Source organism: Anarrhichthys ocellatus, unplaced genomic scaffold, assembly GCF_004355925.1.
Source record: "Anarrhichthys ocellatus isolate YVR2014 unplaced genomic scaffold, GSC_Weel_1.0 scaffold60, whole genome shotgun sequence".
Taxonomy (NCBI): Eukaryota; Metazoa; Chordata; class Actinopteri; order Perciformes; family Anarhichadidae; genus Anarrhichthys; species Anarrhichthys ocellatus.
The window spans coordinates 298,461-314,381 of record NW_022280090.1 but is presented as its reverse complement, the minus strand read 5'-3'; the positions used below and the strand labels follow the sequence as shown (position 1 = coordinate 314,381).

General features: G+C 38.3%; 1 protein-coding gene across 2 annotated transcripts in view; it reads left to right on the top strand.

Annotated features, from left to right (window-relative positions):
• Window positions 1-15,921, top strand: part of LOC116396835 (metabotropic glutamate receptor 4-like) — a 153,578-nt gene that overhangs the window by 106,348 nt on the left and 31,309 nt on the right. For both annotated transcript variants that reach the window (XM_031871734.1, XM_031871735.1), the window contains exons 4-6: window positions 11,361-11,496; window positions 11,668-11,822; window positions 12,151-12,291. In XM_031871734.1, the coding sequence (XP_031727594.1) occupies window positions 11,361-11,496; window positions 11,668-11,822; window positions 12,151-12,291 (432 nt within the window). The remainder of the gene's footprint in view (window positions 1-11,360; window positions 11,497-11,667; window positions 11,823-12,150; window positions 12,292-15,921) is intronic.

Genomic DNA, 15,921 nt, shown 5'->3' with positions numbered 1-15,921 from the left:
AGCAGACAGGTTTGTTTTTTTATACCATATGAATTCACAAATAGTGTATATATCACTTTCCCACATCAGTGGGCCCGCTCAAGCTGCATTCTATAAATCAAATCAAACACTTTAGGGGTTGTATCATAAAAGCATCTTATAGGGTGATAGAGAAACAGCCAAATCAATCATTCAATTAGAAGATGAAAGCAGCTGCTTCCTCCGCAGTGTTTTGTCAGCGTTTAATTGGTGCGGAGCTGATGATGAGGAATGGACAGAGGTCATTCATCTCCTGCAGATGAGCTTTTCTTTAGGACTGGAAACAATTGGAGGCTTCGTCTCAAGGGCAGGAAAGAGAAGAGGTTTTTTATTTTATTTTATGTAAAAAAGGGACCGGGCACATTATTCAGGCATTTTGAAAGCACTTTACTCCACACATCACGTCTTGAGGTTGCACTTACTTTCCACTCCTTTGCAGATTTTTTTTTTTAAATCAAATGTTCCTTCAGGTCTGCATTCATTATGTATACCAGAATGCTTGATATGATTTCTACAACCCAACATAATGAATCTGCAAAATGGTCTTGTTTGTTGCCCACATGTTTTACCCATATCTCTGCAGTTGTGATTCTGCAGCACTGTTATCTCTCAGGCCTGGAAGCTTAAGGGCTCAGATTTTCCTCCTTGGAATCTCCTGTGCTCCCAGGCAACAGGTCCCTCTAATGATGGGAAATTATGCTTGTGGCACGTCAATTATGGTGCAAAAATACTCCCGGGCAGCTGTGTATCTTCTTTTTTTTTTAAGGCTTAGCATTTCTTTCATAAGAGCTTTTCTGTGCCATTGCAGGTCCCTTCCCACTCACAGTATCGCTCACAATAGCACCAATAAAATATTAAGCAAAAAATACAAACCACCTGATATTTCCTCTTGAGTTCACTCTGCAAGAATAACTTCTCAATAAAACAACAAATTGTTTTTTCTCCTCCTTGAAGAGACATTTGATTTCACAATTTGACGAGATGAAAATATAAACTGGTGGAGCCAAAATGTGTGAGTGAGCCACGTGTGATCCAGCAGAGCAGATTTATAAAGCTCCAGCAGCCTGTAAAGACCTATTACCTAACCATTGTCAGCATGTCACTCAAGATGACCTCATCTCCACAGAAACACAGGGAAGAGCAGCAAAGTAAAATTCAAAAACAGTAGGAGCCTGCTGTTCGGTAGCTCCTCCATATGGCTCCTGTTCTCCTAATTTTAAGTACCGCCTTTTGAATGTAAGCAGTGGTCCTTTTGTTACACAAGACATGTCAGAGGTGTGAAAAGCAATCTCTGGAGGAGGTCTGGGCTGTCCAGAGAGAATTAAGAAGAAAATCCCAGTCATCTGCAGTTTCTCAATAAAACAATAATACAAACTCACTTAAACATAATGAGAACTAAAATATAATGTTGATTAGTACTACTGTAATGAGTGCATGCCCCCTCTGTTGAACATCTCCACAAGCTAAACATCACGTATGTTTGACAAACTGAAGTCTGGCCTTACAAAGCTGAAATAGCTAGCATGTTAGCACACAGTTGCTTATTTAAACATCCAGCTAATGCTAAACAACATAATTACTGATTTGGAGTCGTGTTTTAGGCCATCAGATGAATGTAAGTCCAATATTTACTCAATTTGAGCTCCATTTTGCTCTCTACCAACCTCGAAGGGAAATATCGGGCTTTTTAGCTGCTAAATGCTTCACTGTTTTTACCAGCTATTTGCTGACTTTGCCTGTTTTCCATAGGTGCAGGTAGTGCACTGTCGTCTTTTCCCCTAAACCAGCTGGTTGCTACGTCTGACAACGAGACAGACAGATTATGGCGGAATTGTTACGACCATGTCTGTCAAACATAACCGACAACAAGAAAGTCTGAAGGCAACCACTGACTACGAGTGACCCTTTTACACATACATCACATACAAATATTTATAAGTGCCACTTTAAAACTATGTCATGACAGATACATCACATCTACTTACATGTTGATGTAACTGGCTTGGACTGATCAATTCTAAATGCAGAGGGTAATATCCAGTGATACGTCGGCATTGTTTTGATGCTCCTTGTTGTGTTAAGGGCGAGAAACTTGGAGTTGTATCAGTATTTGTACCAGTGTTGCCAAAGCTTGCTTGAAAACTCAGTCAATTTGGTGGCACTGAACTATGACACCATTACAGAGTCAGTTAAGTAGGCTACAGTCAAGTACGCCTCTTCGTAGGGCTTAGTATGCAGACTCAGCTCTGCCCAAGGCCTTTCTGGACAGCAGTCAAAAGGAAGAGGTCAGGCAGAAGTCAATTGGTTTGATTGAAACCGCTGCCCTTGCTTTAAAGAAGAGGTGAAAAATAAAATAGAACATTGTTAAGCCGTGTCGTTTTTTTTCTTGCACTTTGAAGAGGGATTGCAATAACGTGATTGTGTCAAGCCATATATGTTAGTGGGATATTAGAGATGCTCCGATCGATCAGCCGGGGACCAGAATCGGGACGATTTTCAGCTTCATCGGCCGTGACCGGTGACCAGCCGATCAGTCTTAGATAAAGCCAATTCTTTGCAGGTCGAAATTTAACAGTGGCACGGTGGCTGGCGTCGACACAGACGGTAACTGACTATTGTCAACAGCGCGGGGTCTCCCCCTCTCCTTGTGGGTAGTTCACAGTCAGTAGGTGGTGGGGAAGGCAGGAGGAAGCCGCAGGAGTGGAAGTTGACATAATATAATACACATATCTTTTGATTAATGTGAATAGATACTGATTCATTTCGTTTTATATGAATAAATAGATTAATAAATACATTGTTTTTGATGGATGATTATCTATAACAGGCTTACATACACAGTATAGAATAAAGTTTTCTCTCATTCTTCTCTATTAACACATCATTTTTGTCAGACTTTTAAGAAATCGGATATTGGAATCTGTCAAGAATGTTGCAATCAACGCATCCCTGCTGATGATGTTTCAGAAGAGCAGACTGATTGCGATGTTATTCAATTCACATTTTCTTTTCTTAAATGTGATATGACAGACACCACCTCCATTCAATGCTGCTAAAATGTTGAGGGATGATTCATCCGGGCACTTTGTTCCGTTGTTTTAAAACATTACAGGGATTAGCTTGATGGAGGCGATGCTAACTAAAGGTCATATTTTAAATGATGACCTGTTTTGACTCCTCCACCATCCGAAGCATCTAACAAAGATGCACAACAACGTTGTCAAATTTCTGTTACCTGAAACCTTTTTTTTCTGTGATCTCTTATGTTGTCTGGTAACACAGCCGACATCACATGTGTTATTTCCAAAGTGTTTTTTTCAGTTTGAACTGTGTTGAAATGATGTTTGAAAGTCAGAATGGGCAGAATGGAGTTTGTGTGTGTAACTGCTGTAATTTGCCATATTTGTCAAAATGTCCTTTTCATCTAAACACCATGGATAGAGACAGTGCTCCATTTTATTTTTGCCAAAGTACCATCAAACTAAAGGAGAGGAACGAAAGAGGTAATTTCATTATTTTCTTATTTTTGACATTTCAACGTGGACCACAAACCATTAGACACAATACACAGTACAAGTGTTGAGGATAGGACAGTATGTGATGAGTAGTGAGCAAACATCTATCAACAATATATTTGAATACAATGTCATTCAAGCCATTATTAATATAAAAATATTGATTATTCTTTAAATATTTATAGTTTTATAGGAAATTAAGCTTTGGAAATAAAAAAGTGACATTTTTTGTATTTTAGTAAATGCAATAGTTAATGGAAAAGTAGTGAGTATGTTTAAGTAAAGTAAGTCAGTCATTATGAGAAAAACCATGTTTTTTGAACCAAAATACAAGTATTAAACTGAGCACAATCTGTTCCCTTTAAATAGTTCCTTTGAAACATTCCAGAGTCTGTGTTTGGGTCCACATTTGCACCAAAAAAACAATCTCAAGTTTCATTTAAAACTGTTACTGTTAAGTTTTTGAGTAGCTTGCCAACAAACAAACAAGGCTGAAAACACAACCTCCCCGGCAGAGATACAAATGACTACATCTCGTATTGATTTTTAGTCCTCACTTACTTTTCTTTGGTGGTGATTTTCAAAGTAGCTGTTGCACTCTGACACGGACCCTATCACAGAAACATCTGTGACGTGGTCCTAATGAAGATGGCCCAGCATGTTATGTTGTTCTGAAATATGAACAAACGTTTGAGCATGCAACTTAGAAACCTAATAGGGGATGAAAAGTATTTTATAGCACATTATTATCCTTCCTTTTTTCTGAAAATGTTGGTGCTTTTTGACTGGTATGTGCTCTCATTTGATTTGAACATAATATTTCAAGCTGATGTCTGAGATTAACCAACTTTCGCACACTCCGAAAAGTCAGAAGCATCTAGAGCTTAAAAAAAAGAAAAACAAAGGAGTCAAGATGGTATGTCCAACTGGTTCATTATTTACTTGACTTGCTCCGCAGACTAAACACACAAAAAGACATGTTGTGGTGAACAAATAACAGCGGAAAGATGTACAATTAGGAAACTCAGTGGAGCGGAGACACAACAAATTGTGTTTTCAGAATTAATACTATTGTATTTCTTTGGTTTAATTGAACTGAGCATGGCCACAGCATAACAGATTAAAGTCTACAACCAGCCACGCCGATAGGGCTTGCAGGAAAGAATCTGTCTTGGAAATGTATTATGAAAAACAAATGGCTTCGTTGGACGGGACTTTCTTTTCTGGCACGTCAGACCCGCATAGGCAGTTAAAGGTACACAGTATAGACTTGGCAAGAAAAGGGAATCATTTGCAAGAGGAGGTTATTTCAAATCTCCTCACACATCCACAAAAACAACCTCCTGACGCAAAGCAAGCCAACAGCAAACCTAAGATTCCTCTTTGTATTGTAAATGCGGTAGGGAGGTAAAACCATCACAGACACAGTTACTTTCTAGCATCAAACAGTTTCTCGGGATCCGGTTTCCTGCTTTGAATAATTTTGTCAGTTCAGTTCTCAAAACCTTCCGTGAACTTTTGTGACTTTTCTACAGTTCACATTTCATTTGTAATGCTACAGTTCAGCTGCTGAGAACATTATAATGATGAATGGTTCACACGTCATGTTTAATGTCATGTTCAAATAAGATGAATATGATCAAATTCCTTGTTGAGAAACGTCCTCACTAATCCAGCAATAACTGATTGTTCATGCTGATTCAGCGCTATCAGTATTCAACATGAGGATGGTCTTGTTGTGTTTTTAACTTTGCTCCCTGACTAAGAGGTCTTTACATAATGCATTCAAATTAGAGCACAGAGCAGCAACACTGAAGTTTTCAATGGAATTAAAAAAGACGTTTTTTTTTTTTTTTTTGTAGGACTGCTGCAAGGTTAAATAAAGCTCACTTCTTACAAGTCCTGATTTAAGCAGGAAATTACAGAATGTTTTACCTTGAATTATTACATGAAAGCCATGAAATAGAAAATGGGCTGTTGCTGATGTAAAATGCAGGCAAAATGAAGGAAGTGACACTAAAGTTCCCGTTAAAATAAAAAGCTTTTGTCAGCTCATGTGGAGTTCAGCATCGTTGAAATGTAATCCCTGGTTTACAAGGAGAGGATGCCATACAGTGTACTGTGCAATACATACAAGATGCTGTGTACTTTAAATGTTCCTCATAAATACAAATACGAACATTTATGAAATCATACATACATGCATTCCTACACAGGATATGTGTTTTTAGTTTTGTTTGTGTGAGATTGTGTCATGCGTATGTTCTGTATCTAACTAGTCTGGTGGTTTAGTTTAACTAACATGATGGTAGCCAAGAGAAGTTCTCAATGTGCTAAAACCTAAAGCAGCATTAAAGAGGTGCAAGTGATGTTTTTTCCACTTACAACATATAAAGTTGATGGTGAACTTGTTATTTTGATGGACCGGACGGACGGAGGTAACAATATCAAGTCCATTCTCGTGAATGTGATATCTCAGGGACGCCTGGAGGGCATTCTTTTCAAATGTGGCTCAAACGTCCATCTTGACTCAATGATGAACTGATTCGAATTTTTGGGTCAAAGGTCAAAGTTACTGTGACCTCACATCAATCCGTTCTCATTAACCTGATATCTCAGGAAAACCTGAAGGTCATTTCTTGAGATTTTGCACAAATCTCCACTTGGACTCAAGGATGAACTGAATAGATTTGGTGATCAAAGATCACTGTTACCTCACAAAACACGTCTTTGGCCATTATTCAAGAATTCATATGCTAATTATGACACAAGAATGTCTAACAGGGTAAAATGATGAAGTGGTGACATTTTGGACAGAAATGATGTTAACTGCAACATTAATACAAGTGCGAGGCGGTAATTCTAGTTTGTGTTGATAACAGCAAAGGCTGCAACTAACGATGATGATCGAATAATCCATTGGTTATTGAAATGATTCGAATGTTGTTGAATATTGTTCATTGAATATCGATGTTAAGATGATGATAATGTTTATTCTTATTTTATTCTTATTTAATTCATTTGAAAAAATATCTCAAAACTGAGGCATCCAATAATGCATTAATAATTATAATTCAGTAATGTAATACATTATTCTGAAATGAGCCATTCTGCATTTCAATTATATCTTTGATGCTAATACTTTTGGACTTTTACTTCAGTAACATTTTGAATGCAGGGCTTCTACTTGTAAGTATTGTTACACTGCTGGATTACTACTTTTACTTAAGTAACCTTAATAAAAAAATCTGCAAATAAATAAAACCGCTAATTTAGGAAACACATTCACCAAGTTCACGACACAAATGTGCCTTATTAAAGAAACACACTGAAACATTGAAAGGGTAGAAGAAAGTCCAATACGACACACTGACGAATACGTTGATCACATGTTAATGATGTTCAATAACGAGCTCACAGTGTTTATTTTTATTTTAACATTCAGATTTGACTGCAGATGTTGCCCCTGCATAGGGTTTGCCTTTAAATAATTACTACTTGTGTAATAGTTTTTAGAATCCCCCATAAACTGATTGTTGTGGCTTAGTTTCATTGTGCTGTACGGCTAGAAGCATTACTTTATTTTGATGTGTCTTTCTGTACTTTCAGCATATGTCTTGATCTTTTGCTCAATTTCTTCTGTACAGATTGTGATGTTATCTTTTATGTTTTCCTCATTTGAGTTATTACTTATTTTTGCATGCTGTGTTTTCTTTAGTAGCAGCTTCTCTGCCACATACAAGGATGCCTTACAGTGGCGGAAAAAAAAACTACAAAGGATTGCCTTGACGAGACACAACCTTGCTTGCAAACTTGCTGTTAACCATAACTGAAGTTGCTTTAATTGCCTAGTATTTAAATATTAACTTTAATATACATTGTCAGTATGGCATTAGAGTTAATTGTTGTGTTTGTTGGTTGTGGAAATGACCTCCCACTGGGTTTATTATAAGTTACATTTTCATGTAGTTACTCCATTTTATATTTATGTATAAAGGGTATATTTTTTACTCAGGTCCAAGAAATATGCAGGAAGCACAAAAGACAGCTTTAAAACACAGGAAGCAGGATATATTCAGTGTTATGGGCAAACACAGAGTAGATGTTGCGCACGTCGTCTCTGCAGGTGCAAAGCTGTATCAAACAGTGGTCGAGTGAGAGGAAATGGTTGACTGTACCTGAATTTGGTCTCCGATGACCTTAGGTCATGAAAAACATTTATGACAGTTTCTCATCTCCTCTTATGAATCAACAGATCTTCTTTCTGCTTTTTAAATCTAATCGTCAGCTTATTTGAACATAATTAGATTTTGCGTTATGGAATCTGCTGTTCACATAATTAAAATACAAAGAAAATGCAGTGGTTGTTGATGCCATGACTTGATCTCACATGCAGTATGTCTGTTGTTATCTGGAAGGCATCTGAATATAAATGAAAAGCAGAAAATGAAAGCTGCTCAGCTATTGTGGCAAAGACAGATTACATGTCTGCGGCTGCCCCGATACTGCAGCAGCTATTTGTCAACATTACTTTCCATTCATTTTAGTGAACACATTGTTGAGATGACAACAGGATAGTCCTCCGCTGTGGTGTGTGAGAAGCTCAAAGTGACGGTGTTGTTTGCATGCTTCTCACTTATCTAAACCCATCAATTTGATTAAACACCCTCAAATGGACGATAATAGATAATAGAGCCTGTTTGAGTCAACTGGACAAGTGGGTCATCACACACAAATGGCTGAAGTGATGAAATGCTCTCACAAATGCAGTCAAGACAAACACTCCCTGCAGCAGTCTGCTAAATAAAAGATGACGAGAAGCAACCAGACAGTTAAAGCGTGATTGTATTTTTATTTTGTTTAGGGATACCAAAAATCCCTTCTTGGATCAAACACTCAATGCACTTCCTGCTTCAACATCTGGAATACATCCAAAAGAAAATTGTCGGAAGGAAACTTTCAGAAAACCGAAACAACCTCAAATCCTTCTTCCTAACAGCCTTGTCAGAACATTGGACTTGATAGAGCTGCGCTGGAAACCATTAATCCATAAACTATTCATGTTTATTTATAAAGAATCTACAAATCTAATCTCTAACCCAGTTTCACCGCTGAATCACCAACCACATCTTGTTGTTGTGTCACTGACGGCTGTTTCCCTCAGTCAGAGGAACAATTGACCAATCGGAGCTTTGCAGATGGGATCCTCCTACATAGCTGTCTAGCTACAACCACAAAAGATTGGGACAAAAAAATGGCAACTAAAATGATCCCAAGCGTGGATGAAATTGACGCAGCTCTGCGGGCTGTTATAAGGCGAGTTACAGAAATAACACATCTTACATTTGCAAATGGCTTTGATCATTGTGACAAAAACATTTCTGCCCTCATACCGCAGCTTTTCTCCCTTCTGAAAACTACATTCAATACAAAGCAAAATAACCCCCATTTCTAAAAGGAACTGGTTAAAATGAACACACCAGACTGAATGAATGCCGCAAAACAAAATGGCACTACCGTCTCGTTAACAGCCTATGAATCCTTTATATGCTTTTGGCCTTTTACATGGTACATCTTGGCACTAATCCTGTTTGGGAATTTTTATTCCAAAGGTGGTCACCCTTGCTAAAAAATGTATTATGTATCTTAGTACTGCAAGTAAACTGCTTGTTTTCTACTCTTGTAACAAACACACAAGTGTAAAAGCATTATATTCTGAATTATTAAAATCAGCAATGCAATATGTTCCTCTTACTGTGAGCCCACAGCTTATTCAACAGGTCTGCAAATTTATGGTTTAATTTTCAGGCTGTGGGATGGTAAAAGATATCTTTATTGGAACTGTGGAACTCCCCACGAGGGTACAGCAAAGTACAAAACTGCAAGAAGCCAAATGCTTGCATGACTGCAATTGTTTTCTGATGCAGTGGTAAACATACTAGAAAGATACTGCTTAGGTGGGGGGTCACGCAATAAAAGCGTGACAAGGTGTTTTGATTTGGTGACCTTGATATCCTGCTGTCCTGCCTTTTATACTGCTTTTTGTTTTTTTTGCCGTGGTTACAGTGCCAGATGATACATTTGGAGTCGGGGACGTTGATTTCTACACCAACTCTCATTAGCTATTGCAGCCCATCATTCTCAAAACTTTAAACCTTTGCGTGTCCGAGGACAGGGTCAGAAATTCTGTCCGACCTTCTCAAACTTAACGAGGTTTGGTGACAGCTGTGCAAGAACGAGACAGTTTCATCCAACACGAGGACTCAAACCTCAAAACTTTTTTAGACAGCTAAATCTGGATTTGGCTGTTTCCTCATTGAGCTGGCCACTAGGAAGGAAGACCGCAGAACGACAGGAGTCTAGACCACCGCGCACTGTCACGCACATGGGACAATAATCTACAAGCGCTAGAATAACAACGATAGAAGCCTTTCTGCTGCTGTACTTTTTTATCTGCGTTAGCTTCATGCTTCAAGTCGTTGACATGACTCGGCTGATGGAGAGGGAGGTGTTACTTTAATTAATTTGCAGTTAAATTGTTCAATCATTTCATTGGTTGTTTCCTCTGATTGCTTTTTGGAGAACATGTCGGGCTGTAGAGTTAATCTTTCGTATGACACTGCAATCACAAACTCAATTTGGCAAAGACTAATTTACATAGTTTAGCTTCCCTGACTCTGAACTGGTCTCCATCTACAGCCCTGAGAGGTACAGTATGTATCAACTGTATATAGGCTCTACAGTGAGAGTACAGGATGTACTAAGACATGCATTGGTTGTGTTCCCGCTGTCCTGAGAGCTGCAGGATGCTAAGAAACAATCCTTCAGATAAACATGGCACAATGAGGCACTCTAAATCTCCCCCAAGAAATCCTGTTGGAGAAGCACTGGAAACATTGCTTCAACTGCACAAAACTCAACCCAACATCCTTTTGTTTCTGTACTTTTCAGTTTGCTTTTGCAAGGACTCTTAGTCATATTGTGAGTGTACTGTATTATGGGTGTAAGCGGGGATTCAGGCCAAAAGCATTCACATTCTTGCATACGTGTTTTCTGTGCCGGTGTAGTACAATGAAGAGAGTCATTAAATACTCATAACAGTACAGTATAGCATCACAGCCTGCAGCACACATGCCTCCACAAACCTTCTGCTTTCATTAACATATTCATGCATAAAAAAAACATTTATCTACTTTTTTAAATACCTTGGTGTCACGTATTTAGCAAAAACACCAATAGTAAACAGAGCGAAGAAAATGTTTACCTTCCTGGGAAGAGTCCAGCAGAAAAAGAGGTTGTGAAGCTGGTTCTTCTTTTATCAAAAACAGATCATTCCCTACCGTTAAAAGTACCGCAAAAGTCTCAGTTAAATCCACATTGGAATGTACAATGTCCCGTGAAAATAATAGAGAAACAACATACAGACTATTACACATATTCACATCATTCCCAACTGCCAAACAGCATACTGTAGATAAAGAAAAGGCCTTTTGTAAAGAAATTCTGAGAGAATTCTCTCTTTAGTAGCCAATTATCATCCCGTTGGTCAATGCAGATTTTCACCATCTCAGTTTCAGTTTTTTAAGCTGTCTCGGGTAAACTGACAACACAAAGCCCTCGATTTCATTACCTCGCCCATGATTGTTTATTTGTACCTAATTACATTTAAATTCAGTTCACACAACAAAAAATGTAAAGTGACAGTTTTGATGTTTAATTCATGTTAACTTTAATTTCTTTGATTTTTATTTTAAACTGTGATGGTATTTTTCTACAGTTTCTCTAAATGATCACATTGACTCGATCTGTAAACTTCCTTGTGTTTAGGGGGGGTGTGCATCTCCCAGTCTGTCAAGATTCCCCGGGAGCCCAAGCAGGGAGAGTTTGACAAGGTCATCCGACGCCTCAGAGAAAACCCAAACGCAAGAGTTGTCATACTTTTTGCCAACGAAGACGATATCAGGTAGGTCCTGGTGATAGCTACGTAACACACCATGGAAGATTAGAAAAACATCAGAGCAACAGCGTCCGTCCAGCAGACCGCTGTGTAACCAATTGCAAAAACAAAATCAAAGTGGAGTTGGTCGGGATGCTGACCTTATCCGTTGCAACATCTGTTTCCTCACCTTTGCAGGCGGCTACTTCATGCAGCTAAAAAGGCCAACCAGACAGGTCATTTCATCTGGGTGGGGTCGGACAGCTGGGGCTCAAAGATCTCTCCGGTTGTGCACCAGGAGGAGATGGCAGAGGGAGCCGTCACCATCCTGCCCAAGCGCCAGTCCATCAAAGGTACAGAGAAGTGCTTTGTGCATATATCAGATCTCCCTGTGTAATAAAACCATGTGCATATTTCAGTGAAATATTCTTTTCATGAGACGCAGGGCTGTATCTGTTTGCAAAAGAATAAAAGATTCTTTGTAATGCTTAACCATTGATCATATGATTATCAAAAGTCGAAAACCTAAAATTCTGTCAAACAGAGCTACAAAGTATATTGAACATAACATGTAATATTGAAGCAATTATACTGTAGAACACATCGGAGCGCCGACTCACAAACTGTCCCAAAACTGTGCTGATACACACTGTGCCAATGACAATGAAATGATCCGTCTAGGGTTTGATCGTTACTTCATCAGCCGAACACTGGAGAACAACAGAAGGAATATCTGGTTTGCTGAGTTCTGGGAGAACAACTTCAGCTGCAAACTCAGCCGCCACGCCGTGAAGAAAGGGTCCGGGCTGAAAAAGTGCACAAGTAAGATACTCCTGCTGTAGAAAGCGCTTTTCAACGTTTTCTTTTTTTTTTTTTTTTTTGTTCAAACTTTTAACCAGCGCGTAAACATTCTTCTGATGTCTTAAGGGACACATTTGGCTCAGGATGTGTTTTGACACCTATTAAAAAAAGAAAAGTGGAGCAGCTATATATTCGATAGTCAAACTCACAGTTAATCTCACAGCTAATTTCAGTGCTGCACTGTATTTCTGCTGACTCTAGTGTGTTTACCCACATGGCTATAACGAGTGAATGGCTCAGCTGGGCTACACGGTGAAAGCTTCAGGCTCAGTGCCATACGTTATATACAGCTGTGGAGAGCACGATCTGTCTTGAGGAAAAACGCTGCGCATTTTATTAAGATTTAAACATCAATTAAGTAGTACAACATATATTTAAAAGATGAGGGATAAACAAATGATCCCTTGTCTTACTTTGGTAAAACTCAATTTTAACTGCTGAAATCAGTTACTCTTTCCTGCACTAATAGTGATTAATATTAAAGATGCTTCATAATAATAACTCCGACGTAATATGTGTAGTGAACATGATAATCATTTGGGTGTCATGATGTGAGAAACATGCTCATCACATAATTATACATTCAAGATATTCCTGATAGTATTATTTAGCAGGGCCAGATATCTTTTTTTTTTAAATTGCATTTGTGCCTATAGCCACGCATGCATATTTATAAGCAGCTGATTAAAACAACTGGTCGACCATATCAATCAGCAACAACAATGACATTTTACTTTATTTATTTAAGAATATATTTAATATATTTAAAAAACAGTACAGTATGACATAGCAGGGCAGCTAATGTTAACAGCTGTTAATCGTAGCATTCAGTGGCTTGTTAGCGCATTAGCTTCACAGAGGGCAACTTAAAAGAGTCGATTTTGTACTTTGTTGTGTTTTCACTTTTTACATTTGTAAAACAAGCCTTTGTGCTTGCTAATGCTGAATGTAATTATTCCACTCACAATTCAGCAAGCTAGCACAACGATGTTACCTTTTATGATACCTAGAAAAATGACAGTTACATCTATAACATGCACTAGTAGTCTTTGTTCCACTCTGCTGCAGCTGCTTTTGTTATATAGACACCCCACATTTTAAATAATTGAAACAAAAATGAAAAATAAATTACAAAGCCACTTACGTATATAGGATACTGACGAGATCCCTAACTGTGTTTTTAAAAACTGTGCAAGGTTTCCAGTATGTGTAGCAAGAATTACAGTACCAATAAAGTAGCCCACCAATTCCCTCAGGTTCATTGTCTGTCAATAGTCTCCCAGTTTAATCTAAAGTAAAAGCACAAAATTAACAATAAAGGGCACTTGCACATTGTATAGAGAGGCTCCCAAAAAAACTAAACAAAAGCATTAGATGAGATGTGCATCCACTACCTGGAAGCATTACAAATTCTTTGGAATCATACATTACAAAAAACTGTACGTGCATGAAGCTCAACATTCGGTCGTCGTTATTTAAAAGAATTCCGCCCCACGCACACGCTAGCTAGCACAGTGACTGACTTTTGCCTACAAATTAACAGTTTAAGAAGTATTTTACATACTTTAAACATGCTAATTTACTTTTCTTACTAAATGAATGAGAAGCTAAATGTTTGTCAACACATGAGTCTCCTTGCTAATGTTAAAATACAACAGAGAAGACACCAACCAGAGGCACACATCTATGGTATAGCTTCTTCACAGTCCAGAGCCTTTTAACTTAACCCAGCAGTAGGTGACATCGACGACAGAACCTAAAGCTCGGTAATTGGATTCTCCAAGTTCCCGAGCTACCTGTTGGAATCATAGACCTCTGTCTTGTACCTTTGACTTGTTTTAAGGAACCAGGCTTTTTGTCACTGATGCTTGCTTCCCAAAGTGACGAGGCCAGTTGAGGACTGAGCTCATACCACAATCTCAAAGCTATAGATCCAGTAATTCTAATGCATTTTTGTCCAATTATCAAGTTTGAATTTACATTTATGAAAAAATTCAATTTCAGGTGCTATTTATTTTAGGAGTGTATGACATTGAGCCCCACATTATGCACACACACATTTGAAATGACAGCAAATTGTATTTGAAATTTAAAGATGGATTACTTTACAGCAAGAACAGAGTCATGTGCAACAAATAAAGATAATGAAAAACGGTATCGTTTCATAACATAATCATGGCCTGTGCGGCGTACACATGAGGGAAAAGCAGGGGGAGACACATCAGATAGATCAGCACATCATTAGGGACACAGAGTTGCAAACTCATCCACTCTCACATTCATACTTTAGGGCAATTTTAAATCTCTTGTCCAGCTGAATAATGTGCTTTAGGTGGAAATCACACACACGGAATCAAAGTAATGACCTTCTTGCTGTGAGGTCGCAGTGCTAACCACTGAGCCACCACTCTGCCCTGGAGGCAGATGTGTGTATGCACGATCTGCATACTTCCCACACAGATACTGGTATCTACAAACGGGAACATGTCGTGATATGCCATGCGAACAGTACGTCCACCCGTGCGTTATTACATGTTTTTGTTTTTTTTATGTTTTCATGGTTTGTATTACAGAGCAGCATTCATGAACATGTTGCAGCAACATTCTTCTTTCTACACGTCGATAATGCAAATCCAAGAATCCAAAATCTACAGCATTCAAAACAAAAATTCAACAATGTGATAATGTTTTTCTCTTAAAACTGAACCTTGCAACCATCAGGTCAGGACCGATTAATCAGTTTGGCCGGCGCCGGCGCAGATAGGACATTTTACAAACAATAGTTATGTGTCAGTGGGTTTTGATAGTGTGCTATGGCTGTGCAGCTACCACCAGTCATCAACACTTTACATCCTACACACAATGAGGTTTCACTGAAAATATCTGTGTGCCTCTGATTAACTCATAATAATATTAGGTATTTAATGATGTTCAGTTATCTAGATTTATTGATTGATTTGTGATTACTTTCAATTAAATGTTCAGTCAATCAGTTACCAGTTTGTACAGTCTGTAATAAGTCAAAGGGGGGGGGGGTGTTGGCCGAATAATTTGCTTTTAAGCTATTGCTTTTGTATCTGCTTTTAAAAATCCACAATCAACTAGTTTTCACTAGTTGTACCAAATAAACCAGCAGCTGAGTGTACTGTGAGTCTCATGCAGCAACATTCTCTTCAATTTTTCTTAATTTTCTGTTAAGAGAAAAAAAGAGAAGTCAACTCCAGATGCACCAAATGTTCTTAACAGTCCAAATTCTCTGTTACCCAGATGTGCCGAATGATCATAAATCGGAGGCGTGTGGCTGATGTACGAACAAAATAAAAACCAAATTGTGTATACGAAGAAAAATAAGGGGAAATGTGTTCATATATTTCTTCCAGAATGAGTTCCGTTACCTTACAATGGTGCATGCACCAGTAATGGCTGGTCATTGTCATTGGGTGATGAGATGTAGATGTCACAAGCTGACAGTAATGTGTTCACTCTCCATGTTTCTGCTAACCTTCACCCTTCCCTCTCACATTTCCATCTGATTGTTTTTCTATAAAACATATTTGTCAGTCAAGCTTCTAGAAGATGTGGTATATCATT